The sequence below is a fragment of the Ursus americanus genome, chromosome 24, assembly GCF_024610735.1.
Source record: "Ursus americanus isolate L20-20 chromosome 24, mUrsAme1.1.p, whole genome shotgun sequence".
NCBI lineage: Eukaryota > Metazoa > Chordata > Mammalia > Carnivora > Ursidae > Ursus > Ursus americanus.
The window spans coordinates 47,200,112-47,226,273 of record NC_142150.1 but is presented as its reverse complement, the minus strand read 5'-3'; the positions used below and the strand labels follow the sequence as shown (position 1 = coordinate 47,226,273).

Below are 26,162 nucleotides of genomic sequence, written 5' to 3'. Positions count from 1 at the left end.
TCTCCGCCTCCTCTTGTACGAAAGTGCCCGAGCGCTGCCGGACAGGTTGAACTGGCCTCGGCGGCGGATCGGAATCAACTCCCGAAGGGCGGCGCGGTCGGGCCCCTTCGGGAGCAGAAGCGAAAATGGCCGAAGGGACGCGAATAGCGCGGAGCCAAGAGACTGCTGGGATCGCGGCGGACTCGGCGGGCGGGGCCGGGCGGCAAGATGGCTGCCGCCCGGCGAGGTAAGGGCCTGGGGCTGACGCCTTGGGGAGCTGTCGGGGGGTCTGGGGGCGGGCCGCGAGGGTCTCGGGACAGCGCCGCGCCCTGCGGCCCGCGGCTTGGGCTGGGGCCCCGGGCGGGAGGGGGCGGAGATCATCCCGGGAAGCGGTTTCAGTCCGGTCTGGTTCTTTCTGGTGGTGGAAAGGCGGACGGGTCTGGAGCGGCTCCCAGCCGTTGCTGTTCGGCCGTCTTGAGTGTCGGCGGGGTGCGGCCCCGGGCCGTTGGGCGCCTCTTGCCCTCCCCTGGCCGGCGCCCCGCTCGGCGCAGACGCCCGGCTGTGCACGCCCCGGGGGGGTGGGGAACGTCCCCCGCCGCCGGCCCCCGGGGGCCGCGTGCAAGCTGCGGTGGGCCCCGGGCGCTGCGCCCCGAGCGCGCCGGGCACCGTGGCCGGCCGCGGCAGCTGCACGCTCCAGAGAGCGACGGGCCCGTGTGCCTTGAGGCCAGGGCGGAGGCTTGTCGCGGCCCGGGGCACCCTGTCGCAGTCGCCAGCAGCTTCGTGTCCAGGACAGAGCACCTGTGAGAATGCCGGGCACGGAGGGGTGTGGTGGCACCTGCCGGTGGGATTGCCCCTGCTGGTGCCGATCCTGCCCGGGCCACCAGGTCCCCGCCGTCGCCGCGCCATGTACAGCGCTGAGCTCTCAGCAGCCCTGACAGCTGTCGTGTGCACACGTGTCGTGAAAAGAAAGTGCGTGAGTGGCAGGCGGCTGTGTTACTCTGGGCTCCGAGGTACCTTTGTCTCGTTTAGCGTCCACTCTGGACGCAAAAGCCCGCTTTTCCCGCCTCCGTCCTGCACGGCTGTTACTGGCTGGAGGGCAGAGAGGAGGGGGGGGAGCTGAGGTCTGAGCCGTCTGCGCGTTTGACTCAGAGCCATCCCTGAGGGCCCAGATCGCCAGACCTTGGTGGGAGGCCACTGGCAATGAGGCGTGTCTGCATTCGGTGAAAGGAAGTTCGGGCCAGACCAGGAGCTCTGCACACCTCGTGTATCATCTCGGGGGAGCATTTGTCCGTACTTCCGCATGAACTTCTGAAACACCTGTTCACAGCCTCTGTGGTTACAGTAACTCACTGACCAAAAATGCTAGGTCCTAAAAGCCAGGGCTGTACTTAGAATGAGCTCCTTCCTGTCTGAAGTCCACAGAACAGCCCATCTGATTGTAGCCACCTTTAATGTTAATTATTTAAACCCCACATCACGTACGGTTTTTATACATTTTTTGTTCCTGAGCCCTCACAGTTCTGACCTATGACAATGGTTGGCTGGCAAATAGATTTGAAGTGTCTGAAGCCAACCTTCAAGAGAAGAATCAAAAGGGAGGAAAACCCCAATTAATGTGAAATCCACCCAAATAATGGCAAGTATCTAGGCAGCCTAGGTTAGCTAGGGCCTGGAAAAGAACGGATCAGGTTTCCGCTCGGCTTCCCTGCTCCCTGCGGCTACCGGCTCCCTGCCATGTGCTGCCTCTCTTGGATGCTGAGCTCTGAATCTGTTACTCATTCGCTGTGCTGAGCATTTAAGACCCTGCCCCAGCGAGACTCCACAGAAGGCCCGAATCTGCTTTGATGTCCCCACAAAAACTCAGCAAGGCTGAGAGTTTCTCTCCTGCCCCCTTGGGGCGTAAGGGGAAGTGGAATTGGAGAGAAGACAGACAGATGGTTCACATCGCTGTCTTGCTTGCTGCTGGGCAATATAGCTCAAGTCTCCTTCTGAAGGGTATGTTTGCCAAATTCTAAACTATTACTGATGTTTCTACATGTCACAGAAGTGCCACTAGTGTGAGCCTCTTGGGACAGGAAATCTGCCCCAGGGCAGTTCAGTCAAAGAGTTAGTCAAAGATCCTTCAAACTCAGAACCATTTCATGGGCAGAGAGGCTGTCATCTCACGATGAGCGGAAACACGTTACCTGCTGTGGGGTGGGAGAAGGTCCAAGAGACACCATGGGAAGAAATTGGATTGCCGCTGTAGGAAATTATTATTTGAGTGAGATTTGGGGCAATGTATAAAATTCTAGAGGAAAGCAAGTATCTATCATCAATTACAAAAACAAAAACAAAGAAAACAACAGATCTGTACCCTGAATCAGAAAAAGTTCTCTAGGGGCGCCTGGGTAGCGCAGTCGTTAAAGCGTCTGCCTTCGGCTCAGGGCGTGATCCTGGCGATCCGGGATCGAGTCCCACATCAGGCTCCTCCGCTGGGAGCCTGCTTCTTCCTCTCCCACTCCCCCTGCTGTGTTCCCTCTCTCGCTGGCTGTCTCTCTGTCACATAAATAAATAAAATCTTTAAAAAAAAAAAAAAAAGAAAGAAAAAGTTCTCTAATTACATCCCTGAGGTAAACGTGCAGAAAGCACAGAGGAGGAGAAAAGCTGCTGTCTGCTGGTGCCCAGGGCCTTCTCCTTCCCTGGCAGTGGAGCAGAAATCTGCCTGTCCTGGCTGCCCTGACCTCAGCCGTGGATGGAGGCCTCGCTTCCTCCCCACCGCTGAGCTCCCGAGGACACGCTGTCTCCCAGCCTCGGGTTCTGAAAAGCAGACGGCAGGTCCTCCTCAGAGGGACAGATGCAGAGGTGATAGGAAGGGACCTAGCTGCAGGCCCAGATAAAGGTGGCTTCTTTCCGCAAATGTGGGAGAAAAGAGTGAAGCCGGGACCCTCCGTCAGTGTTGGAAATGGGCCAGGTAAGCACCCAGGTGGGACCTGGGGCCTCACTGACCTATATGCTTTCTTTTCCAGGGAGAGCTTCCTCCGTGGTGGTATCCTTCTGCTGTGTCCCCTGTCCCTCAGCTGGCCTCAGGCCCAGGCCTTCACAGGACGGCACCTGAGGGCTCATTGGCTGGATGCATGAAGGCAGCTCTGAGTTCCTGCTTTTTGTTCCTTTAAACCCCCACGTACACCCTTTCTATAAGTTCTGAGTAGAAATTCCACTTTTAAGTGGGAGAGACAGTCACTAACAGATTTAGGGAGTTGATAGGACTTCAGTGGGGCGTGCTGGCTCCATCACCCTCCTTCTTGGCTTTGCACCTTGACTGGGTGGCTGCCTGCCTCCCGCCAGGCCCCCTGGAGCAAGAGAGTGAAGACCCCTCACTTTGAATACTTACAGACTCATTTTATAAGTGTACAGTGCTCAGGAAAGTTAGTAGACATTTAACTGCACAAAAGAATATATTTTCTTTGAAGAAAGTGGAAAAAAAAGTCATTCTTTGCTATCTAGTAACCTGGGCCACAGTCAGGGTGATGCCCCCAAGGAAGCCTGGTGTTCCAAGGCCGTCCTGCCCGCAGTCACCAGGGACACACCCAGCTCTCCCGTTCCAGGCTAGGAAGGACATTTCCTGTGACACCAGAGGAGTATGGGTAGAACCCCCCCACCCCCGGCCACCTGCAGGTGCACCTCTGAGGACCCGGCAGGGCGTGCGCCCTAGCGTGGATGTGTGGGCAGGGCCCGTCTCTAGGCCCGCGAGTCCTTAACCGCTGGCCAGCTCTCGTCCGTGTCTCTGCAGGTGCTGCTCTATCTGAGTGGGGCGTACTACGCCCTGTACTTCCTAGCTACGCTCCTGATGGTTGTGTATAAAAGTGAGTCTTCAGTGCAAAGGCACGTGGGAGGGTGTCCTTGCTGCTGCATGCCGCCCCCCCAATAACTGGAGTTCTGCTCTGTTGCCCACTGTTCTCCAGGTCAGGTTTTCAGTTATCCTCATCCTTACCTGGTCCTCGACCTGACTCTGCTGCTTCTGATGGGGATTCTGGAAGTGACTCGGTTGTATCTTGGTGAGTTGACTGAAAACCATATAGTACGTAGGATCACAGAAATACTAGCTTACATGCTGGGAACCGCTGAACCTTCATCCCTGTATCGCGTGGTTCTTAGAGACACTTTTGATGTCAACCACTTAGCCACTTGCTTTGCAAGCCTCCCCTTACAAGTTCATTCAGTATTAATTAGTTTATTCAGAAGTTTCATTCAAGAGGCAGGCAACACGGGCAGCACCCTTGGGAGAGACGCTTCCACTTGGAAGCGTATCCTGCAGAAGCCGCAGGGTGACAGACAACACTGCGATCACAGCCCGACTGAGCCAGTTGCCTGGAGCCCCAGAGTATTCACCTCACCCCCTTCCTTCCCCTTCTGTTGGCCTCTGTAGTCTGGAGAAGGGTCTGGAGTGTTCTGTCAAGTCCCCGACAGGGCAGCAGAGCCTGGAAGTGTGGGAGGGCTCCCCGAGCCTCCTCAGTCCAGCTCCAGGGCCATTCAAGTGCCCTTAGGCAGCCCCCCATTCAGTCTCCAAAAGCGTGGGCTTTCCCTCTAGTCCAGCCCAGCCAGCGCTCAGTACACAGGGTGCAGCTTCCAGCCCTGTCTTCTGCGTCCTGCCAAGTCACAGGCACACACACGCCAGCACATCTGTGTTCTACCCTGGGATCGTACATGCGTGTTCTGCTAGTATGTCCAGGAAATACTCCCTCCATTAGAATAGCCGGTGGAGCCCATGACAGCTGGTGCTCCCAGGCCGCTTGCATGTCAGTGCGTTCTGCGCTCACACACACAACAGCGACACCCAATCAGCAGTGAGGAAACAGGTGCACGCCCTTGTCAGCAGACCCTCAGGACTCTGGGGGGCAGGAGCAAGTCTCCTGGGCATCCTACTGGGCATGCGGGGCCATCAGCGTCTGCCGTCACAGACGAGCCCACGCACGTGGAAGGCAGATGGACGGTGCTGGGCACCCGGGTCAGCTGCAACAGCCGGGGATCGACGTTTCCTGCGACTGACCCATTTGTCTGTAAAATATTCAGGTTTGGTTTCGTTTTGTTCTGTTTTTTACAAGCGTGCATGACATTTTCCAGAACTGGCCTTAGCCCAGAGTAAAATATTTTTGGCAATTTTAAACAAAACCTCCTCAGTCCACTTGGAATTAGGAAAAGGCATCAGAACGCAACTGAGATGGTTTTTAGAAAAAGAAATTCCCTCTCCCACGCCACAACTGACCCAGAGGCTAAACTTCAGACGTTATCCTGCGATTGGTTTTTACCCTCAGTAGGGAGAACACACTCCCTTGTCACACTTTGCTTTCTGATGTTTCATGAGTGCTGCGGTGGGCACAACAGAACCTTTTCCCAGAAGCCTCAGCCCTGCAACCAGACGGCCGAGCTGGCGATGCGCTGGCGCTCGGCCTCCCTGCCGCCTCGCAGCTCTCCTGGGCACACATGGGGCAGGGTAGGTGCCCCGGAGCCCAGCGCCCACTCCCCTGTCTGCTCTGCTCTCCAGGCACCAAGGGCAACCTGACGGAGGCTGAGGTGCCCCTGGCCATCAGCCTGGTCCTTACGGCGGGAGGCGCCCTGCTGTCCACCTACTTTCTGCTCTGGCAGACCCTGGTGCTGTGGGCAGACTCCATCCTCAGCACCGCGCTCCTGGCACTCCATGGCCTGGAGGCCATCCTGCAGCTGGTGGCCATTGCTGCCTTCGTCAGCTAGGCACGTGGTGCCCGGGGCTGGACAGCTCTAGACAGACGCTGCCTCCTGGGAGCTCGGCCGTGTCCGGCTGACTCGCTCTTGGGTGCGCCAACCTGCTTGACGGCCGAGGGGAGCAGGCGAGGGTGGTGCCCGTTTTGCCACGATGCCATGCACCTCTCACACAATTGCCGGCATTCCGTGCTTTCCACACTGGTCCACCTGGAGCTGCGGGGCGGCGTGGGAAGCCTGGGACCCATGGCTCACGGCAGGCCGAGTCCTAGATGATGGTGCGCTCTGCTTTGCAACAGATAGAAATGCAGAGGAGCCAGCAAGCTCCAGTGTTTGTGGGGATTTTTGCAGCGGTGGCCCCTTTCCCCCTGGGGCTTCTGCAGGGAGCTGGTCTGAGGCCCCAGCGCTGAGGGGAGGGAGGCAGAGCATGGGAGCGTGGTGGGGAACAGCTTGCCACTGGCCCGCACTGGGGCTTCAGGGCTCCCGTGTCCAGGCGTCAGTCAGGAAAACGTCAGGAACGTTTGTACTGCGTTAAATGCATTCACAGACTGCAAGGGCTCCTGGAAGGACTCTGAGTTCATTTCTGTAGTAACTTGTCTGCGTTTGTCTGTGTCACACTCTTGTCCACGTTTGGAATAACATGTTTGAGTATCGAGATATTTTCTCTTTGCCATATTGTCAAAATAAAGAGATGTTTGTATCTCCCTGAATTTCTCCTAACCAAGTCCACCTACCTCTTCCAGGGGTCTTTCTCGATGCACAGAAGCACAACCCCCCCCAAGCCTGGCAGCACACCCCACCCAGGCCTCACCCAGAAACCCAGGGAGCAGTGCTTCCCCCGAAAGTCAGCAAAGCTGGGCTTCAGGGCCCGTCCTGGGCACGGCTTCAGCGAGGGGTGGCAGCAGCACCCTCCCCCATCTTGTCCTTCTCCAGGGCAAGTGGGAGCAGGGGTTCTCCCCTCTGCTGGCTTTGGCTCTGGCCTGGTGCACACCTGTGGCCCCAGAGGCCGCATGTAGGCGCCCTCGTGCTTACCTGCTGCTCGAGTGCGAGTGTTCGGTGGAGCTTAGTGTCTCTGACGCCATGGGCACTCCCCAGGGGCTTGGGAAGGACGGGACAGGTGCACTTGCTCTCTGTGGAAACGCTCAGCCAGTTCCCCCGCAGACCCTGGCGGCATGACACCTGTGGCCTTAAGGGTTCATGGCCTCCTGCCGAAGCATCTAGGCTGGGCCCCGACACCCCCATCGCTTTGGCCACACAGAGGTGGCGGTCACCTGTCCCCAGAGGACACCACAGCTCTAGGTGCCTCCAGAGGCTCCCTGCTGCCTCCTGGTCTGAGGACAATCACTTTAATTTCAGAAGTGTAGTAGTGCCCACCTTAGCTGTTCCCTTCGGAGCATGCCCTCCCATTTCCTGCCTGCTCAGGCTCCATCTCCAGGAAGGACGACGTGCCTTCTCTGGGTGCTCAGCAGAGTAGGGGAGAGAACCAGGAAGCCAGGGCTTACCAGGGCGCAGGAGCAGGGCTGGGCCCGAGAGGAAAACCACTTCCTGCACCACCTCTGAGAGCTCACCTGTGATGCTTCAGACAGCAGATGGGGAGAACTGCCCCAGGCACGGGGGACTCCATTCCCCCAGGGGGTTCCCCAGGAAGTGCTCTGTGTCAGCCCCAGGTAAACAAAAGCCTACTGCCCTTGGGACCCTGCCTCCTGATGCACCCTTTTCCACCCCCACCCCACCCCATGAACAATAGCCAAAGCCTTTGGGTCCTTGCACATGCCTGGGGGTGCCCACCACTGCCTGGACTTGCCTTCTGCCCCTTCTCTACTTCCTCCCCATCCAGCTGGCTGAGGCAGGGGGAGTCAGTTCAGGAGGAAAGATACCGGCCCCATGCTGTGGGCAGAGGGTGGGGCCTGGGCCTAAGGAGGGGGCTGCAGTCTGCAGTGCCCTCCCATACCTGTTCTCTGCCTGGGCCCACAGGCAGCCCGACCCACCCATCAGACCCCCAGCCCTCAGGGGGTGCCCATGCTGGACTGGGGCTGCACAAAAAGACTGTGGGATCTCCTGGATTGTGGAGGAGAGAGCCCTCTCCTGCCTGGGGAGCTCGGAGTGCAGGACCGCGGGGTCTCTGGTCTCTCGGTTCATACCTTTGACACCCACTCACGGACTGAAGCCTGACGGTAGCACTCCCCGAGACCAGAGGGGCCAGCCGAAGAGGAGGGGATTCTGACCCGGGCCTGGCGCCCAGGATAGGCCCCTCTCTCTGCTGCGGCAGCTGAGGCTGGGAGATACCCGGCTGCTGGGGTGCAGCGCAGCCTGCCTCGGGAAGATCTTAGGACCTCGCCCTTCTTGGTCGCCCGGTACATCCCTACGGGTGAAGGGCTCCCAATCCGCCTACCCGTCACGAGGGCCCCAGTTCTGGGGTGGGGACTGCGGGTCCAGGGGGCCCACGGGGCGGGCGTTGGGGACCGTCCGCAGGGAGCCCCGGGGGGGCGGGGCCGAGTCGAGGGGCGGGGTGTCCTCGTCCCGCCCCCACCCTTCCCCCCGCGCCCGCCGGCTCCCGGGTCTCTAACCTGCCGCTCAGGTTCCTCCTCGCGGCCCCGCCCCGGCCCGGCCCAGCCGCGCGTCCCTCCCGCTGCCGAGCCCGGGAGCCCAGGCGAGGAGCCGACAGACGGGCGGACGGACGCGCGGACAAGGGGACTCACGGGCAGCGCGGGCGCGGGGCCGCGAGGAGCAGGTGAGCGCCCCCACGGGTCCCCACTTAGCCCATCCCGACCTGCCGGGCACCCGCCCGCGCTTTGGCCAAGGAGCGACGCAGAATCCCCGCGGTCAGACGGCGGTCTGGCTCGGCCTCAGTTTCCCCAGGTGGCCGTGCGACTGGGGCCTCTGGCCGGAGTCCGTGGGCTGAGCCCGGGCGCCGGAGGCAACGGGGTGCGATAGGGCTGCGCCGAACCCGCGGCCAGGAGCCTGATCCCGCTGTGGCCTGGTCTGCCCAGCCTGGTCCTGGGGCGGTGCCGGTGCGCAGGGACATTTTAAAGGCAGTGGCACCTGAGTCAGCCGGCCCCCTCCCAGCCCTGGGGCTCGGTGGAGGGAACCCCTTCCTCCAGCGAAGGGGGTAGGAAGGGGAGAGTTCTTCCTGCCCCTGGAAGCCCCAAACCCCCTTCCACGGGACAGGCTGGGGCCTCCTTTGTGGCCAGGGGCTCCCTGTGGGTTGGCTCAGGAGGCACTTCCTGGGTGAGCCAGGAGGGAATCCAGGGCCAGAGAAGCGTCAGGGTAGGGTCAGGTTCTGGGTCAAGGGGTGTGGGAGTTTCAGGGAGGAGGAGGCTGCATGCTGGGCTGCAGGGGGCCTGAGGCTCCCCCAGGTTCCTCCTCCCTGGCCAGGCTGGCCTGGGGCCGCCCCCGTGGATGAAGGTGTCCCCGGTGGCAGAGAGGACGGTAGGTAGGCTTGCGGTGCATCTGAGGTGCAACCACAGACCACCTCTGCCCCCACTCCAGGGGTAGTCAGCCCCAGCAGCAGCAGCAGCAGTGGGAGCCGGGGCCCAGCTGGGGGCGCCTCTCCTTCCCCACCTCTGCACGGCTCCCCCCAGCCCCTCCCCTGGGGAGCCCTGCCCAAGCCTCTCCTGGTGCCTGCCTAGAACGGTGGGGGCGGGGGGGTGGGGGGGGCTTGGTGGCTCAGCATTCCACCCCGCCCAGTCTGTTGGACCCCCCCACTCCGTGCCTGCCTCCCCAGTGCACCTTGAGCCCACCCCTTCCCCACCCAGGCTTCCCAGGCTTATTCCTCCTTACCAACCAGGTGGGGCCCTCCCTAGCAGGCAGCTCCCAGACTGGGCACAGCCAGGGCCCAAGGGGTTCCCCCATTCCAGGGCTCCACCCGGCTCCCTCTGGGCCTTAAGCCGACTCCTCCCCAAGGTCACTTGGCTGTGAGCTGGAATTTGAACTTGGAGCTGGGCCCCCCACCCTCCCTGCCCTGCTGGGGCCTCCACCACTTCCCAACCAGGCACCATGCTCGGCCCTCCCTTTGCACCCGGAAAATGGCCGCAGTAAAACCAAAGTGCAGTCTGAGCCCTGGGCTGGTCCCAATCCCTTGGGCCCACACAGCTCCCCTGCCCCAGTCAGCTGACTGAAGCGGGCCTGTGGTGGCCCCTCCCCCAGCTGCTCCCCAACCCAGATGCCAACACCTGGGCTCACCTCTCTGGCTGGCCCCACCGGGCCCCCGACCTGCTCCAGGGAGTTGAAGGCCATGGGTTCCTAGCCTAGGCACCCCAGAGGGGGGGCCATGTCACAACCTGCGTGTGTCTGTGTGTGCCCGGGGGCCTGGGTTTTGCCCAGGTGTGTGTGTGCCCAGACACACGTGCCCAGTGCCCTTGGCTCAGCCCGCCAGGAATCCCATTAAGCAAACACTCGGCTCCCTCGCTGAGGTCATGGGCATACCGGACATTCTCCACGGACAGATGGTCAGAGGAATCTGACCAAGCCCCTACTCCCACCCATCCTGAGAGAGCCAGGACCCTCAGTGGCACATGGGAGGGGGTGGCCTGAAGCCCCCAGGCCCCTCACACCTTCTGGAAACCCTCTTTGTAGGTAGGACCTGGTCCCACCAGAAAGTCCTGGGATGCTCCCTGGCCCGAGATACCAGGACCCCTGCCCTGTGACCACCCACTCTGGCTGACTCCAAATACAGAGGGACAGCCTTGTCAGAGGTCCCCAGGGAGCACAGACCCCACAGGACATGTTAGTCTGGCCCAGGGGGGCCAGGCTCAGCTCCCCCCCGCCGACAGTGTGCTCCCTCGACTTTGTTCTGGGCTCTGGGTCCCCAAGGCCACACCTCTCTCCCCACACCACCCTGACCCCATCCAGGCTCCAGTCTCATCCTGTGCTGCCTTCCTTGGCTCCCACCTGCCTCAGGGCCTTTGAACATGTGTTCCCTCTGCTTGGAAGGTGGTTCCTCTCCCAGGTCCCCTTTCAGAGCCCCCAGAACTGTCCTTGCAGGCCCACCCCAGACAGCCTTGAGAGTGGGACTCCTCTACTGGCTCGTCTTGGGGTCTGTGGAAGACCAAGGGTCTGGGGTGAGATAGAGGCACATGTCTGCCAGCTGGGACCTGGGCTGGGAGGTCCTGCTGTGTCCAGGAGGCAGAACTCTGCTCTCAGAGGACACCCTGCCCAAGCACCCTGGGGAACATGGACAGGACAGGGCTGCAGCCTCTGGATCTGGGGTGAGAGGAAGAGGAGATCAAGTCCTACCCTGGGAGCGGTGAAGTCACCGACGAGCCCCAGGGAGGTGTCAGCTCGGCTGCCCTCTCCACTCAGGTGTGGGCTGGGTACTAGGCCCTGGACTCAGGCCACAAGGCTGCCCTTCCATCACCAGCCACCACCGAGGACGCCATGAGCCAGCTGGGGTCCGTGAGCTGTGGCCCAGGTGCTGCCAAGTGAGTCCCCAGGCCCCACCCACTGGGCAGTCCCCAGGGAGGGGTGCGGTGTGGGCCTCGCCCTCACCAGCCCCTCCCCTGCAGTGGCAGCCTGGGCAGGTCTGACGGTGTGGCCAGGATGAGTGCCAAGGACCTGTTTGGTGAGTGAGGCTCGAGGATGGGCTGTGGGGTCTCTCCCACTCCCCTCCCCCAGGCTGTGCCAGGCCCCCACCAGGGGGATGCAGGTCAGCCCTCGGTGCCCAAAGGAGGCCCTCGGACCCTCACTAAGCAACAGCTGCTCAGGCCCCTCCCTCCGTCACCGTCACCGTAAGAAGAGAGGCCTTTACTAATAATTCAGGGACCATCAATATTGATTCGGCAGTGCTCCGCACTGCAACCAGATAGCCCAAGGGGCGGGGCTCAGGCTGGACAGAGCGCCAGGTATCTGCTCCGGGGGGGGCGGGGCCTGGCCAGCCCCCACCTCGCCCAGCTCTGCCCTCACCCCACACACTTTCCTGCCTTTGGGCTCAGTGCCCTGTCTGGAAAGCTAGGAGCCCAGGGAGGGACTGAGAGATGTTAGCTGGCAGCTCTTGGAGTTGGGGGAAGCCCGGGACTGGACCCCTTCCTAGCACGGTGGGGCCCCCTGCCCCCTCTAGGACAGACCCCTAGCATCTGGGGGCAGAGGGGGCTTTTCTCTCACATTTCACACCCTCGAGTCCTTTCTGGTGGCAGCATCCCTCGCCTCCACTCGGCCCTCCCTGTGGCCCAACCTGGGAGTCCAGTCCCACCTGTACCAGGGGCTGTGGGTCCTGCCCTCTGCGGTGAGTGACTGGTGACTCCCTGCTCAGAACAGAGGAAGAAGTACTCCAACTCCAACATCATCATGCATGAGACCTCCCAGTACCACGTCCAGGTGAGGCCAGCCCCCAAGGAGCACCCCCAGAGTTCCCGGGCAGATGGGGAAACTGAGGCACAGGGAGACAGCCCAGCTTCTGACACCCATAGCAGGCAGCTAGAGCCAGGGACTGCCCCACACCTGTCCTGGGCTCACCCATGTTGGGGGAGCCCCCTCCAATCCTGGGTAGCTCACAGTCTGGGTGGCATAGGAGCCCTGGAGCTACGTAAGGGGCACGAGGGTACTAATGGCCAGTGCAGGCCAGGCAAAGACAAGGCCTGGGTGCTGTCTGGCAGTTCTCGGGTGGGAAATCCCTGTGGGAAGGAAACTGTCATCCTGGCCCCCAAACAAGGAACTGGATTAAGAGGGAGAAGATAGAACACAAACACACTCATTGAGCTCCTGCAGGGGGAGCCTCAGATGGCCAATTCAGATGGACTCCGGGAGAGTCCAGACTGGTTAGCTGCACTCCAGACCAGTGGCCACTCAGGAGGCTTTTCACCCTGGGTTAGCTTTGATTCACACTTAGAACTCAGGAAATATGTTTTTTAAATGACCTTCCTGGTTCTTGGCCACTGTCCCAGCCTGCAGGACAACAAGGCTAAGAATGGCTGAGGAGGGAGGAAGGGGCAGCCTTGGACCAGGAAGAGGGGGGCTTGGGCCAGGAAGTAGGGGGGACCCTGGGCCAGGAAGGGGGGGCCCTGGATCAGGAAGGGAGGCCCTGGACCAGGAAGGGAGGGCCCTGGACCAGGAAGGGAGTCCCTGGATCAGGAAGGGGGGCCCTGGATCAGGAAGGGGGGCCCTGGATCAGGAAGGGAGTCCCTGGATCAGGAAGGGGGGTCCCTGGATCAGGAAGGGGGGCCCTGGATCAGGAAGGGGGGCCCTGGATCAGAAAGGGGAGCCCTGGACCAGAAAGGGGGTCCCTGGATCAGGAAGGGGGAACTGGACCAGGAAGGGGGAACTGGACCAGGAAGGGGGTCCCTGGGTCAGGAAGGGGGGTCCCTGGATCAGGAAGGGGGTCCCTGGATCAGGAAGGGGGAACTGGACCAGGAAGGGAGTCCCTGGGTCAGGAAGGGGGGTCCCTGGACCAGAAAGGGGGGCCCTGGACCAGAAAGGGGGGCCCTGGATCAGGAAGGGGTCCCTGGATCAGGAAGGGGGGCCCTGGATCAGAAAGGGGGTCCCTGGACCAGAAAGGGGTCCCTGGATCAGGAAGAGGGGCCTGGATCAGGAAGGAGGGGTCTGGACCAGGCAGTGGGGGGACACTGAATGAGGAAGAGGGGGCCCTGGACCAGGAAGATGAAGACTCCCTCCCTCCCCACAGAACCCCCCAAGCCCAAGAGGCCAGGCAAGTCCCTGCTTTCTGACCCTCAGGGTCCTGGTCTATATGATGGGTCCACAGAGACGTGGGGAGCCCCCAGGCTCTTGAGCTGGGCTGTGTGGAGTGAGCAGCCCTCCCTGGCGGGCTGCTGGCTAAGGGTCCGAGGGCAGGGCACAGGGTGGGGACAGGTCAGCTTCGTCCCCTTCCTTCCCAGGCAGCTCTTGGGGTTGGGGCAACATTGTCCTTCTGGGCTTTGGTCCAAGCTAGCCTGCGGAAAGACCCCAGCCCAGGAGCATCTCTCCTGCTTGCCCGGCAGCTGGCAGGGCTGGGGGAGTGGATGGGCTTGGCCTGCCCCTCCCAGGCGAGGAAACTAAGGCACAGAGAGAGGGTAAGAGGTGGGGGCAAGATCAGACCTACCCCTGGCATGGGGGGCTGCTAAGACGTGTGGGTTTGTTCGTTTTACTGTTTTCTAAATCAGTGTGCCGTAAGGCAGAGGGCGTGCAGCTGTGTTTCGGGCTGGTGTGGTCAGCACGGTCAGGAAACAACAGCTCCTTTACCCCAAAACTCACTCCTGCCGACCCTAGTGGTCATGGTCTTCCACGCACCGTTTGGCAGCACTACTCTGCCCCACAGCTCTCAAGTTTTACTTTTTGGAGAACCCCCCCCCATAATTGAATTCATATAGTTTATGACACCTTTGTTCTGCGTGGTAAACTGATTTCAAGACAAGGCATGTCTAGGACAAGACCTCTCCGTCTCCAGCAGCCATGCCAGCCCCTGGGGACCCTGCGTGTGGCCCTGCTTCCGTACACTCGTGTGTGTCCAACCGCACCTGATTGTTGGGTGGGAGTCCTTTGCACACGTTGTCAGGTGTGTGGGTTAGAGATATCTTCTCCGTCTGGTTCGCCGGTTTATATGCGTAAGTGTCTTTCCATGAGCAGAAGTTGTTAATTTTGATGCTGTCCGGCCATATCCACTTTCCCCCTAAGGTTAGGGTTGCTTTGTTGGTTTTTTCCTTTGTGTGTGGGCGGGTAGGGAGTGGTCATTGCCTGACCCGAGGCTCTGAAGATTCCTTCCTGTGTCTTCTTCTAGAAGCTTCACAGTTGAGGCTTTTACACTTAAGTCTATGATCCATTTGACATTAATTTTTGTGTATGAGACTCGAGGCTAATTTTTCCCCATAGCAATGTGCAGTTGTGTTAAGAAGATGTTCCTTCTCCCATCAAATTGCTTTGGTGCCTTTGTCAAAAAGTGAGGGGGATTGAATGTGGATGGGTCTGTCCGTGCTTCGTTTTGCGATCTTTCCCTCACTGTAGCTTTATTGTCGGACTTGAAACGAGCCAGTGTGAGTCCTGCAACTTTATATTCTTTTCCCTCAAGATTTTCTTGACTGTTCCAAGCTCTTTGGACTTGCGTGTACATTTCCACCCCCAGAACAGCCTGCCAGGACTTTGATTGCATTGAGTCAAACTGACGTCCTGATGGTCCTGAGGCCTTCCCGCCCGGGGACAGGCTATCCCTCCACGGATCAGGGCAACTCTGACTTCTCTCAGAACGTTTGTCGACTCCACCGTGGGGGTCTTGAGTACCATTTCTCTAAACATTCCTTAGGCATCTGACTTGTAGACGCTGTGTAAATGGTACTGTTTTTTGAAAAGCCATTTTCGAATTGCCGCTAGCATATGGAGGAACAGCTGGATTTCTGTGCAGTGGCTCGGTGTCCTGAGACCCTGCTGAACTCACTTATTTGTGCCGTTAGTGATTTGCTTCTAAACCCACTGTGTTTACTCCCATACAGCCAGGCTGTCTGCAATACGGAACTTGGTATCTCGTTTTTAGAACGTCAGAGCCCTGGTTAGGACCACCGGCACGGTGCTGAAGTGAAGCAACACAGAGTGCACACCCTCGCCTGTGTCCGATTTTAGGGAGAGATATCCAGTATTTTCCCATCGCACAGGCTGTATTTTTTGTAGGTACAGCCGATTAGTGAGGAAGCTCCTTTCCATTGTTTGCTGAGAGTTTTTATCACGAAAGGTGTTACATTTTGTCAAATGCTTTCTCTGAATCTACACAGATGTGTTTACGACTGTTGATGTAAGTCCGTCACGCTGATTTTTCTGAGTGTTGAACCGCCCTTGCGTTTCTGGGATAAACCTCACTCATTCACGTGTATTATTTTTTTTATGTGTTTGGACTAATTTTATGTGATGGACTAATTTGCTAATATTTTGTCACACATTTTTGCATTAATGTTCATTAGAGATATTGGTCTATAATTTTCTTTTCCCGTAAAGCCTTGACCGATTTTGGTGTCAAAATTGTGGCGGCCGTATTAAATGAGTAGGAAAAGTATTCCTTAGTCCTGGGTATTCAGAAAGAACTTGTGAAAGATCGTTTTTATTTCTTCCTTAAGTATTTGCTAGGATTCACCTGGGAAGCCCTCTGAATGTAGGATTTTATTTGTGGGAGATTTTTGACTATGAATTCACTCTTACGCATGTAAGATCTACAGTGATGGTCCTTCTTTTTTTGTAGTTACTGATCATTTGTGTTCTCTCTCTCTCTCTCTCTCTTTTTTTTTTTTGATCAATCTTGCTGCAGTTGATCAATTTAATTAATCTCTTCAGAACCAACTTTGGGCTTAGTTGATTTTTCTCTATTGTTTGTCTGGTTATTACTTTGCTGGTTTCTGCTCTTAACGTCCTTCTTTCCACTTACTTTGGGTTTTATTTGATTGTCTTTTTCTGGTTTCTTATGGGAGACATGGTGATCACTGACATGAAGTATTCCTTCTTTTCTGACTCGCCCATTTTCACCTGTACTTCCCCCCCACACACACGCACGCACGCACACACTCGTTTCTCCAGTCCTGCAACTTTGATGTGCACACCTTTACTTTTTATTTTTATTTTTTTTAAGATTTTATTTCCTTATTTGAGAGAGAGAGCGTGCGCGCGAACAGGGGGAAAGGCAGAGAGAGAGGGAGAAGCAGGCTCCCTGTGGGACTCGATCCCAGGACCCCGCCATCATGACCTGATCCGAAGGCAGATGCTCAACCGACGGAGCCCCCCAGGCGCCCCACGCACACACCTTTGTTGTCATCTGGGTCAGAACATTCTCTGACTCCCCATGACTTCCTCCGTGCCCCGTTCTTCCCTGGAGCACTCCGCTACAAAGGCTCTGGCGTCCCGAAGCCCTGCCGTGCTGTGGTTTTGTTTTCATTTGTCTCTAAGTCTTTCCTTATTTCCCTCCTGATGTCTTTGGCTGTTGGTCGTTGATGCAGACGTGTGTTGCTCAGTTTCCAGTTATTTGAGGGTTTTCTAGTTATCTTCTCTGTTCCTGGTTTCTAATTTAATCCCATCATGGTCAGAGAACACACTTGGCAGGGTTTGAGTCACCTGAAATACTCGGAGGCTTGTTTCAGGGCCAGGCACAGGGTTGTGCTTGGCTTGGTGCTGGTGGGTTTTGCTAACACTGTGTGCTTTGGGGCTCACCCCGCCTCGCACAGATGGGTCGGCTGCCTTATGTCCCCTGCGGGTTTCTGCCCCCTTCTCTCTCTGACCTGTGGACGCACACACGTAGGCTGGGACCACCCCTCACGACCACACTCAGTCTCGCATGTGAGGAGAGAGCGCACCCCTCCCCAGAGCCCCTGGGGTGTGCAGAGTGGGGGCTCCCGCTTCTCCACAGCTAACCTGCGAGTGTGACCCACAAGGACGTGTTAGACTGGTCAGTAAAACAGGTAAAAGAGCCAGCAGTTGACTCATTTCAGGAGTAGGGATGTCCTAGTTTCACTTTGCAGTTGTTGAATGAGACTACATATAATTTTCTAAATTAAAAAGTGAGTTATATTTATTTTCCTGGAGACTCTCCATTCAGCTCTTTTGCCGATTTTTCTATTGAAGTGTTAATCTTTTACTTATTCACAGATTTTTTTTATTCATTTGTCATTGGTATTCTTAATAATTATACTTAACAAAATAGAGCTTTTAACAAAGTAAGAGCTGTCAGTGCAATGCATACTGGTCTTTTTATATATTAAGAAAATCAGCCTTCTCCACATCTATTACATCTGTCTCACTTTTTTTTTCTCTCTATTTACTTCATATACGGTATTTTTTTCCCCAGGCAGAAATGTTTACTTTTTCATTAGGTGAGAGTTTTTGGTCTTTTCTTCTGAGCACCTGGACTTTCTTCCTTGCTTAGGAAGGTGACCCTGTGAGGAAGGGCATCCCGAGGTCATCAGAAATCGTCCAGCATTTTCTCCTAGCACTTTTGCAGCTGGGTCTTGACTGCCTCGAGTTTAAGAGAGAGTTTATCCAGTTGTCTCAGCGTTGCTGACTGACTTCAGTGAAGGGCAATAGGACACATGGGGGAGCCTGAGCCAGGCCTGGAGACAGAGGAAGGAGGGTTCTCGGAAGGGGAGGGCTGGGCTGGCCAAGGGTCCCCAATGGCCACCCCACAAAGCACCCCACATGGCCACTCCAGATGCTCACTCATCCCAGCACATTCCCAGAGGGCCTGGCTGCTGTGTGCCAGGCACTGTCCCAGGCACTAGGGAGATAACACTGAAACCAGCAGCTAGAAAATAAACAAAGAAGCATAATGTCAGATTATGATAAATAAAAACAAGGCAGATGAGGGGGTTGAGAGTGACGCTGTAGCCAGGCAGGGGGAGCAGGTCTGTCTGAGCGGAGCCCTGAAGGAAGAGAGAGCTGCAGAAGAGTAGGGGAGGTAAACTGGGGACAGACCATGCAAAGGCCCTGTGGTGAGCCTGTGCCAGTTCTGCTGGGAGGAACAAGGAGGCTGGTATTCCTGGAGTCCAGCCACAGGAGATGAGGTGGGGTGAGGGACTGTGTGTGTAGGGCTGCCAAAGGTTTTATCAGGGCATGTCCACGGCCCCCACAGACATCCATCAAGGCAGAGCAGAGACCTTCCCCGAGGGCAGGGCCGTGTCTCTTCATACCCCCAGGGTAGGGGATGTCCCTCTCCCCCAAGCTCCCAAGGTTGGCCCTGGCCCCTCAGGTCCCTGGGGTGCAGCCCCTTGAGCCTCGCTCTGGGCACAAGGAGGGCTGTCCGCGGAGTGATCACCTGCCCGCCCCCAGCACCTGGCCACGTTCATCATGGACAAGAGTGAGGCCATCGCGACGGTGGATGACGCCATCCGGAAACTGGTGCAGCTGAGCTCCAAGGAGAAGGTCTGGGCCCAGGAGATGCTGCTGCAGGTCAACGACCAGTCTCTGCGGCTGCTGGACGTGGAGTCGCAGGTGTGGCAGCGACAGGGCAGCAGGGGCAGGGAGGGCAGCCCAAACCGTGACCCAGACACGCAGCTGGGCCTCTCTGCGGGGGCGGGACAGGATGAGGAGGGCAAAGGGCAGGCGGGGCAGGGAGGACTGCGCCGCTGACAATCCAGGGAACCTGGTCACACACAGCACCTCGCCCACCTCTGGCTCCGGCCTGTCTACCCGCTGTCCCGAGGCAGGGCCCGGCTCTGCCCCAGCCGCGGCGACTGCCTGGCAGAGTCCAGGTCTGCGTCCGCGCCGCGCCCTTGCCGTGCCTACCAGTTATGGCTGTGTCCACGGCACACAGCCCACAGGCCGGGCTCGCGAGTCACGCCCACGGCACTGTCCGTTGCTCAAGTCCAACCCGCACCCGTGGCTGTGAGCCCATGTCTGTGTCGGGCCGGGTGACACGGCCAAGCCGCATCCCAGCCCCCTGCCCCCCAGGAGGAGCTGGAGAACTTCCCGCTGCCCACCGTGCGGCACAGCCAGACGGTGCTGAACCAGCTGCGGTACCCCTCCGTGCTGCTGCTCGTGTGCCAGGACTCGGAGCAGAGCAAACCCGACATCCACTTCTTCCACTGCGACGAGGTGGAGGTGAGGAGGGGGCGGCGGCCGGGAGGGCCCCAGTGCGCCTGCGCCGGCGCCTGCCTGACCCGAGTGCCCGCAGGCGGAGCTGGTGCACGAGGACATCGAGAGCGCGCTGGCCGACTGCCGTCTAGGGAAGAAGATGCGGCCACAGACCCTGAAGTAGGCTGCGGCGCGGGGGGTGCGGGGGGCGCGGGAGAGCGGGAGTGGGGCTGGGAGCCAGGCTGAGCGGGCCTTCGCCCCCATTGCAGGGGCCACCAGGAGAAGATCCGGCAGCGGCAGTCCGTCCTGCCCGCCCCCAAGGGCCCAGCCCCCATTCCCTTCCAGCGCTACGGCAGTGACGCCCCGTCCACCAAGAACCGTGTGGGGCCGCCGATGCCACTCCCTGAGCCAAGTACGCTGAGCGAGCCGGGCTGGGGCTGCATTCGAGGTCGGTGGGGGTGGCCTCCGTCAGTAACACCTGATCTTGCCTCCCCCACCCAGGCTTCCGCCGTCGGGAGTCGCTGGACGAGGAGCCTCGCGCAGTGCTGGCTGAGAAGATTGAGAAGGAAACGGTGCGTCTTGGGACAGTGTCCCCATCGGGTGTGCGCCCCTCCAGTCAGCCCCCAGCCAGCAACCACCTCCTCCCCCAGGCCGGGGACCAAGAGACAGTGTGTGGGGCTGTCCCTGCAGCGGGTGGGGCGCCTGAGACTGACCCCTGCGTCCGCTCTGACCCCAGCAAATCCTCAACTGTGCCCTGGACGACATTGAGTGGTTCGTGGCTCGGCTGCAGAAGGCGGCAGAGGCTTTCAAACAGCTGAACCAGCGCAAGAAGTGGAAGAAGAAGGGGAAGAAGGGGCCCGCAGGTACGGAGGGGGCGTGGTCCACGCGGCAGGAGGGACAGCAGGGAGGCGGTAGGGGGACCGGAGAGGATGCAGAGAACAAGGTGCAGAAGAGGCGCGTGGCCACTGAGCTGCCGGAGGCCCCATCTGAGCAGGTGGGCTGCTGAAGGCAAGGCCCCAGGCACAGAGACGGCCAGCCAGGCTCATAGCCACTGCCCCCCTACTCCCCATTCCAGAGGGTGTCCTTACGCTACGTGCACGGCCCCCCTCTGAGGCCCAGTTCATCGACTGTTTTCAGAAAATCAAGCTGGCTGTCAACCTGCTGGTGAGTGCAGGGGGCCGCCTCCCCCCATCCTCCCCTGTCCTCCCCCCATCCCTCTGTGCTGACACTCGGGGGAAGTCAGGGAATCTTTGCCCCCCTTGTTCCCAGCGCCATCCCCCCACCCCGTCTGCCCCCCCCCCCCAGGCCAAGCTACAGAAGCACATTCAGAACCCCAGCGCTGCAGAACTCGTGCACTTCCTCTTTGGACCTCTGGAACTGGTGCCTGGGGCAGGGGCTGGGGCTGGGGGAGCGGGGCCCCGGGGTGGTTTGCCCCCGGCTGAAGGTGGGGGGAAGCAAATGCCTACCTTGGGCAGACAGCTGGGGCCACGTGTCCAGGCTCCGAGTGTGGCTGGCCTGTGGTGCTGCCGGCGAGCCAGCTGGGACTGGGGTCTGGTGGGCAGGGCCTCCTCTGAACCCCGCTGTGCCCCAGATCGTCAGCACCTGTGGGGGCCCAGACATCGCACGCTCCGTCTCCAGCCCCCTGCTTTCCCGCGAGGCCGTGGGCTTCCTGCGAGGCCACCTAGTCCCCAAGGAGATGACGCTGTGGGAGTCACTGGGGGAGATGTGGACACGCCCCCGGTATGGCAGCAGGCAGCGGGCCGGAGCGCGTGGGAAGGGGCCCTGGGCGGGGTGATGCAGGGCATGGGGTGCGAACCAGGGTGGGGTTCCCCTGGCAGGCCAATGGGTGGTCTCTGGTGGGGCCAGTTCCCATGGGAGGGCGTGGCTCACCCCCGGACCTCCCACCTCCAGCTCGGAGTGGCCACGGGAGCCGCAGGTGCCCCTCTACGTGCCCAACTTCCACAGCGGCTGGGAGCCACCCCTGGACGTGCTGCAGGAGGCTCCCTGGGAAGTGGAAGGGCTGGCGTCTGCCCCTGACGATGAGGTCAGAGCACCCCTGGCCCCACCCCAGACTGCTGGCCATCTGCCTTCTCCACCACTGCTCACTTCCTCAGCCCACCTCTGTCCACTGCCCTCACCCCACACCAAGCCCAGGTGCTCCTTTTCCCCACAGCCGACTCTGGTGAACCGACCATCCTTTCGAAACTCCCCCAAACACAGCCTTGTATCTGAGCCCACAGCTCCACCACCGGGAGACCCTCTCCCCCCAGTCAGCTCCTCGCATGCTCACAGGTAAGTTCCTCTTAAAATGAGGGAGTGTGGGGCGCCTGGGTGGCTCAGTCATTAAGCGTCTGCCTTTGACTCAGGGCCTGATCCCAGGGTCCTCCACTGGGAGCCTGCTTCTCCCTCTCCCACTCCCCCTGCTTGTGTTCCCTCTCTTGCTGGCTGTCTCTCTCTCTGTCAAATAAATAAATAAAATCTTTAAAAATAAAATAAAAATAAAAATAAAATGAGGGAGTGTGATGCTCACCCCTAGAAACAAGGAGGCTCTGATATGAGCGTGCTGCCACCAGGTGGCGGCAAATGCCTTGTTCATGGCTTTCAAAAAAACATTTTTCCAAACTAGAACCAGGTTTTTATTCTAACTTTATAAAATTGAGGAGAAAAATGTCAAAAGCCATGAATAAATTCATCACCCTAATACATTATCTCTGTGTCTTCTCACGTATGTTTTAGAATCATGATTAGAAGTTTACTAAATCACTGAACTTAAGTGGGTTCACCAATCCTTGCCACCCCGTTGCGGCTGATTTAGGCCCAACCTCAGAGCCAGAGAAAGAGACTGAAGGTCTGGGCTAAGGACAGCCATTCTCCCCACCCCTACATACATACTTCCACAGACCCAGGACTTGGGGGACTCCCCATCCTTCCTCCCCTCCTTCCTCCTTTCTGTTCCCACTCCTGGCCCAGGATCTGTCTGGGAAGCTTGTTACCCTGACAGATCCCAAGACTCAGTTTCAGCAGGGGAGGGGGCTGAAATCTAAGTGTGCCTCTCTCACTACACCCCCGCCCCCGACGGCCAGCCTGATGCCCATGGCTCCTGGCCTAGGGCCATACTTGAAGAAATATTTTCATCCTCTGACTTCAGCCCCTGGCCAGTCATCCTGGCCAGTCCAGGCTCCAGAACCACCTCAGCCTCAGCCCCTTCACCTGTATGGTGTCCCCAGGCCTGCAGCTGTGTGAGGGAGCTGCCCTGATGATCAGGGGCCAGACTGGCCAGGAGGGGACAGCCCAGCCTGGGTGGCAGCCACAGGCCTGCTCTGTGCTGAGGCCAGGACACCCACGCCATGCGCCTGCGGCCCATGGGCAGTCCTCCGCCGTGGGTGCTTGTGCGCAGGGCTGTGGCTCTGGAAACAGCCAGCCCTCCCTCGGTGGTCAGCTGCTTCCAGGGATGGCGGTGACCCTGTCATTTCTTGGGTACATGTCTGGCTCTGGGGGGCCGGGCATGCACCCCCTGAGATGGCCTAGGCTCAGGCGGCCTTGCCATGCCCACAGGCCCCTCGTCCCCCGCCCCCGTGCGGCCCCCACCTCTGTGCAGGGGCCCCAGACGCTCTGGGGCTGTCACAGTTTCCATTCCCGGCTGACGAGGCTCAGCCTCTCTCTGCTGTGACCTCAGAGAGCTGAACAGGAGGCGGCACGAAGCTGTTTCCCCAGCCTAGCCCCAGGCCCTGGAGGAGACCCCAGCCCAGCCCTGGGCCTCAGCCCTCCTGTTCCACGCAGGGGCTACGAACCTGGGCCAGCCATGACCAAGTACGTCAGGATCCTCTATGACTTCACAGCCCGCAACGCCAACGAGCTGTCGGTGCTCAAGGATGAGGTCCTGGAGGTGAGCGGGGGTGGGGGTGGGGGCCTGGGCTGGAGGGGGCTGCCCAGGAGAGGCAGGGCAGGCGGTGACCACGGCAGGCAGGAGCCAGGCTGCCCGATGCTGGCACACAGCACGCCTGTCCAATCCCTCTCCCCAGGACCCCTACCCCTGGGCTCCAGTCTGGGTCCACAGCCTGCCCCTCCCCCACCCCCAGCACAGCTTGGTTGAGGGACCTCCCTGTCTTTGAAATCTCAGAGGGGGCTCAGGGGCCCCTGTGCTGGGCTAAGCTGGGCTCGCCCTGAAGCACGGGCCTTCTCTGTGCCAAGTGGGGGATCCTCCAGCTCCTGGCCAGGGCTCATCACTCACAGCCACCCCTGGCGCCCCTTGAAAGGCAGTCTGTTTGGTATCGGTCCTGATCCAGGCCACCCACTGGGGGACGGGAAGTGGAGCAGGCTGGGGGGAGGGTGAACTCCATGCAAAGGCTAGAGGCACCCTCGCTGGGGATGCTGCTGAAGCGGGGTAGGGGGAGATGAGGGAGAGACGGCAGCGTCTACGGGTGGGATGGAAGGCTGGGCAGGGCAGGGGCTCCTAGGGGGACTTGTGACTTCCCTACAGGATTGGGGGGAGGTGGGGCTTCATAGGAAACGCCCAGCACTCTGGCCCGCGGGTAAAGAGGGGCTCTCACACCCTGCGCTGGTGACCTGAGTAGGGTGGAGTCCTGTGAGTGGGGGGTGATGGTGGGGGTGGGTCCCTGCAGGTGCTGGAGGATGGCCACCAGTGGTGGAAGGTTCGTAACCGCAGCGGCCAGGCGGGCTACGTGCCCTGCAACATCCTGGACGAGACTCGGCTGGAGGATGCACCCCAGGAGCAGGTGAGTGGGACGAGCGAGGGCGCTGCTGTCCCCCTACAGAGGGGGAGGGGCGGGTGCAGCCCGGCCGGGCGGGGGTGGGGCCTCGGGTCGGGCCCGGGGAGGCCGGGGCGAGCAGGGATGCCTCACCTTCTCCTGACTACAACCCTGCGGGGAGGGATGAGGAGAGGAAGCTGATGGCGCCCGCACCCCTTCGTCTCTTGCTCCCAACCCTGCAGGCCAGTCTGAAATATTGGGGTCCTGCCAGCCCCACCCACAAGCTGCCCCCAAGCTTCGCGGGGAACAAAGACGGTGAGAGGCGCTCCGCGATGAGGGCCACCAGATCGATGCGGGGACGGGGCCCTGAGCTCCCTGGGGGAGGCAGTGGGCGGAGGGTCCCCGAGCGGGGGTGGGGGGCCAGGTGCGCTGGCGGCGGGCCTGAGTGCAGGGCACCGCCCGCAGAGCTGATCCACCACATGGACGAGGTCAACGACGAGCTCATCAGGAAGATCAGCCACATCAAGGCGCAGCCGCAGCGGCACTTCCGCGTGGAGCGCAGCCAGCCGGTGGGCCTGCCGCTCACCTACGAGTCGGGCCCGGAAGAGGTCCGCGCCTGGCTGGAGGCCAAGGCCTTCAGCGCCCGGTGGGTGTGCGCGCTGGGCGGGTCGGGGGCGGGGCTGCGGGTCGGGGGCGGGGCTGCGGGTCGGGGGCGGGGGCTGCGCGGGGCGGGGGCGGGGCTGCGGGCGGTGAGGGACAGGGAGAGGCTGGGCGGTGCGGGGGCGGGGCTGCGGGCGCGGGCGGGGCTGCGCGGGACGGGAGCGGGGGCGGGGCCGTGCGGCACTGCGGTGCGGGGGCGGGGCTGCGCGGGACGGGGGCGGGGCTGCGCGGGGGTGCGGTGCGGGGGCGGGGCTGCGGGCGGGCGCCCCGCTCTCACGCCCGCCCCCCCCGCCCCGCCCCCAGGATCGTGGAGAACCTGGGCATTCTGACGGGGCCCCAGCTCTTCTCGCTCAACAAGGATGAGCTGAAGAAAGTGTGCGGAGAGGAAGGTATCCGCGTGTACAGCCAGCTCACCGTGCAGAAGGCGGTCCTGGAGGTGAGCCGGCCCGTGCCACCCTCCTGCACCTCCCCGCCTCCTCTCCCTCAGGGCTCCTGGATTGCCTGGAAAGGGGGAGGCCTCGGGACCCTGGCCTGTGGGCCCCCGAGCTGAGGCTGTCCCATCCCCTCCCTAGAAGCAGCAAGGTGGGTCGGAGCTGGAGGAGCTCATAAGCAAGTTTCATTCCAAGACCCAGAGGAGGGTGGAGGACGACAGCTAGACCTGGCCGGAACGGCCCAGCACATCTGCGGCGGGGGGAGACGGAGGCGCACCTGCGGAGGGGCCCACCCCCAGTGCATGGAGTATTATTTTTGTATGTGTGTATATTTTGGACCATGGACACGGGTTGTGGGTGGTGCTGGCTGGGAGCAGCTCACCTGCCTCATGGCACGTGGCCTGTCCTCAGGCTCAGCGAGGCCTCAGCCCACACGCATCTGCCTGCCCCAAGGCCCACCTCCGCCAAACTAGCCCCCCGGAGATGCCAGCCCCTCAAGCACCTGCCGCTGAAGCCAGAGCCGTGGCTTTTCCAGCCCCGCCCAGCCCCCTTCCTGGCTGTCATGACACCTCTCCCTGAGGCCACAGACCCCTCAGGAGGTGGGCGGGGACTTATCCTTGGGCCTCCCATCCACATGGGGGTTCCTCCTGGCACTTGTGACCCAGGCCCCAAACCTCACACCTGCTACTTCTCCACGCACCCGCACCTCCATACCTCTGGGTGGGTTATGGGCCAGAAGGGCAGCCGACCTCAGCCACCCTGGGCTCTGAGCTGGGCCTTACCCCAGATATCGCCCATAGGGCCCCCCAGTGCACTGCTCCTCAAGGGTGGCCTCGGGGGGCTTCAGGCTCCCCTGGGTGGGGGTGCATGCTATACTTTCTCCACCCTTGGACTGGACATATACTCATTCAAGTATGACCTTAGACACCACCCCCCTATACACACGCCCAAGGCAGAGCTCCAGAAAGGAACTTCCTCCAACCAGGTCTAAGGCCAGGCTTGCCCTGTGCACTGTGTGGGTGGTGGGTGAGTCTTGGAGCACTGAACTCTGCAGGTTACACCCAGAGATGAGAGGTGGCCGAGGTTCAAAAGCCATGTCATTAAACCAATTAAGTATCCTAGCAGCCACATGTCAGTCTCCTGGAAATGGGGATGGGGTCACTGAGGGCCTGGAGCCCACCTATGATTGCACCCTTTGTAAGAA

General features: G+C 60.1%; 2 protein-coding genes across 7 annotated transcripts; both read left to right on the top strand.

The window, feature by feature from the left end:
- Positions 1-71: 71 nt before the first annotated feature.
- Positions 72-6,407, top strand: TMEM80 (transmembrane protein 80). 4 transcript variants are annotated; one of them, XM_045770637.2, is made up of 5 exons: positions 72-226; positions 2,988-3,007; positions 3,731-3,824; positions 3,924-4,016; positions 5,504-6,407. In XM_045770637.2, exons 1-5 carry the CDS (start codon positions 208-210, stop codon positions 5,707-5,709), a joined length of 432 nt encoding a protein of 143 aa, XP_045626593.2. In that variant the 5' UTR covers positions 72-207; the 3' UTR covers positions 5,710-6,407. The 4 variants fall into 4 exon arrangements, with proteins under 4 accessions (XP_045626593.2, XP_045626594.2, XP_087711307.1 ...); XM_045770638.2 differs by having other exon boundaries at positions 87-226; positions 2,988-3,101; positions 3,752-3,824; XM_087855181.1 differs by lacking the exon at positions 72-226 and adding an exon at positions 340-989.
- A 1,858-nt stretch (positions 6,408-8,265) lies between these two features.
- EPS8L2 (EPS8 signaling adaptor L2) lies at positions 8,266-26,079 on the top strand. Of its 3 annotated transcripts, none has more exons than XM_045770630.2 (21): positions 8,266-8,428; positions 11,057-11,117; positions 11,202-11,257; positions 11,945-12,009; positions 18,415-18,576; positions 19,036-19,185; positions 19,259-19,338; positions 19,428-19,570; positions 19,660-19,730; positions 19,895-20,021; positions 20,234-20,322; positions 20,464-20,538; positions 20,750-20,898; positions 21,070-21,202; positions 21,332-21,450; positions 22,939-23,044; positions 23,781-23,894; positions 24,110-24,182; positions 24,333-24,513; positions 24,831-24,963; positions 25,100-26,079. In XM_045770630.2, exons 2-21 carry the CDS (start codon positions 11,074-11,076, stop codon positions 25,181-25,183), a joined length of 2,154 nt encoding a protein of 717 aa, XP_045626586.1. In that variant the 5' UTR covers positions 8,266-8,428; positions 11,057-11,073; the 3' UTR covers positions 25,184-26,079. The 3 variants fall into 3 exon arrangements, with proteins under 3 accessions (XP_045626586.1, XP_045626585.1, XP_045626587.1); XM_045770629.2 differs by having other exon boundaries at positions 10,999-11,117; XM_045770631.2 differs by lacking the exons at positions 8,266-8,428; positions 11,057-11,117 and having other exon boundaries at positions 11,950-12,009.
- The last annotated feature ends 83 nt before the right edge of the window (positions 26,080-26,162 follow it).

What these genes read in the sequence shown, in the direction of transcription:
- TMEM80 (XM_087855181.1), top strand. Translation starts at nt 884, where the DNA reads ATGTACAGCGCTGAGCTCTCAGCAGCCCTGACAGCTGTCGTGTGCACA. An exon ending in GTGTTACTCTGGGCTCCGAG is followed by an intron (nt 990 to 2,987) that starts GTACCTTTGTCT and finishes TTTCTTTTCCAG; the next exon opens with GGAGAGCTTCCTCCGTGGTG. An exon ending in CCTGATGGTTGTGTATAAAA is followed by an intron (nt 3,825 to 3,923) that starts GTGAGTCTTCAG and finishes ACTGTTCTCCAG; the next exon opens with GTCAGGTTTTCAGTTATCCT.
- EPS8L2 (XM_045770630.2), top strand. Translation starts at nt 11,074, where the DNA reads ATGAGCCAGCTGGGGTCCGTGAGCTGTGGCCCAGGTGCTGCCAA. An exon ending in GAGTGCCAAGGACCTGTTTG is followed by an intron (nt 11,258 to 11,944) that starts GTGAGTGAGGCT and finishes CTCCCTGCTCAG; the next exon opens with AACAGAGGAAGAAGTACTCC. An exon ending in ATGCGGCCACAGACCCTGAA is followed by an intron (nt 19,339 to 19,427) that starts GTAGGCTGCGGC and finishes CCCCCATTGCAG; the next exon opens with GGGCCACCAGGAGAAGATCC.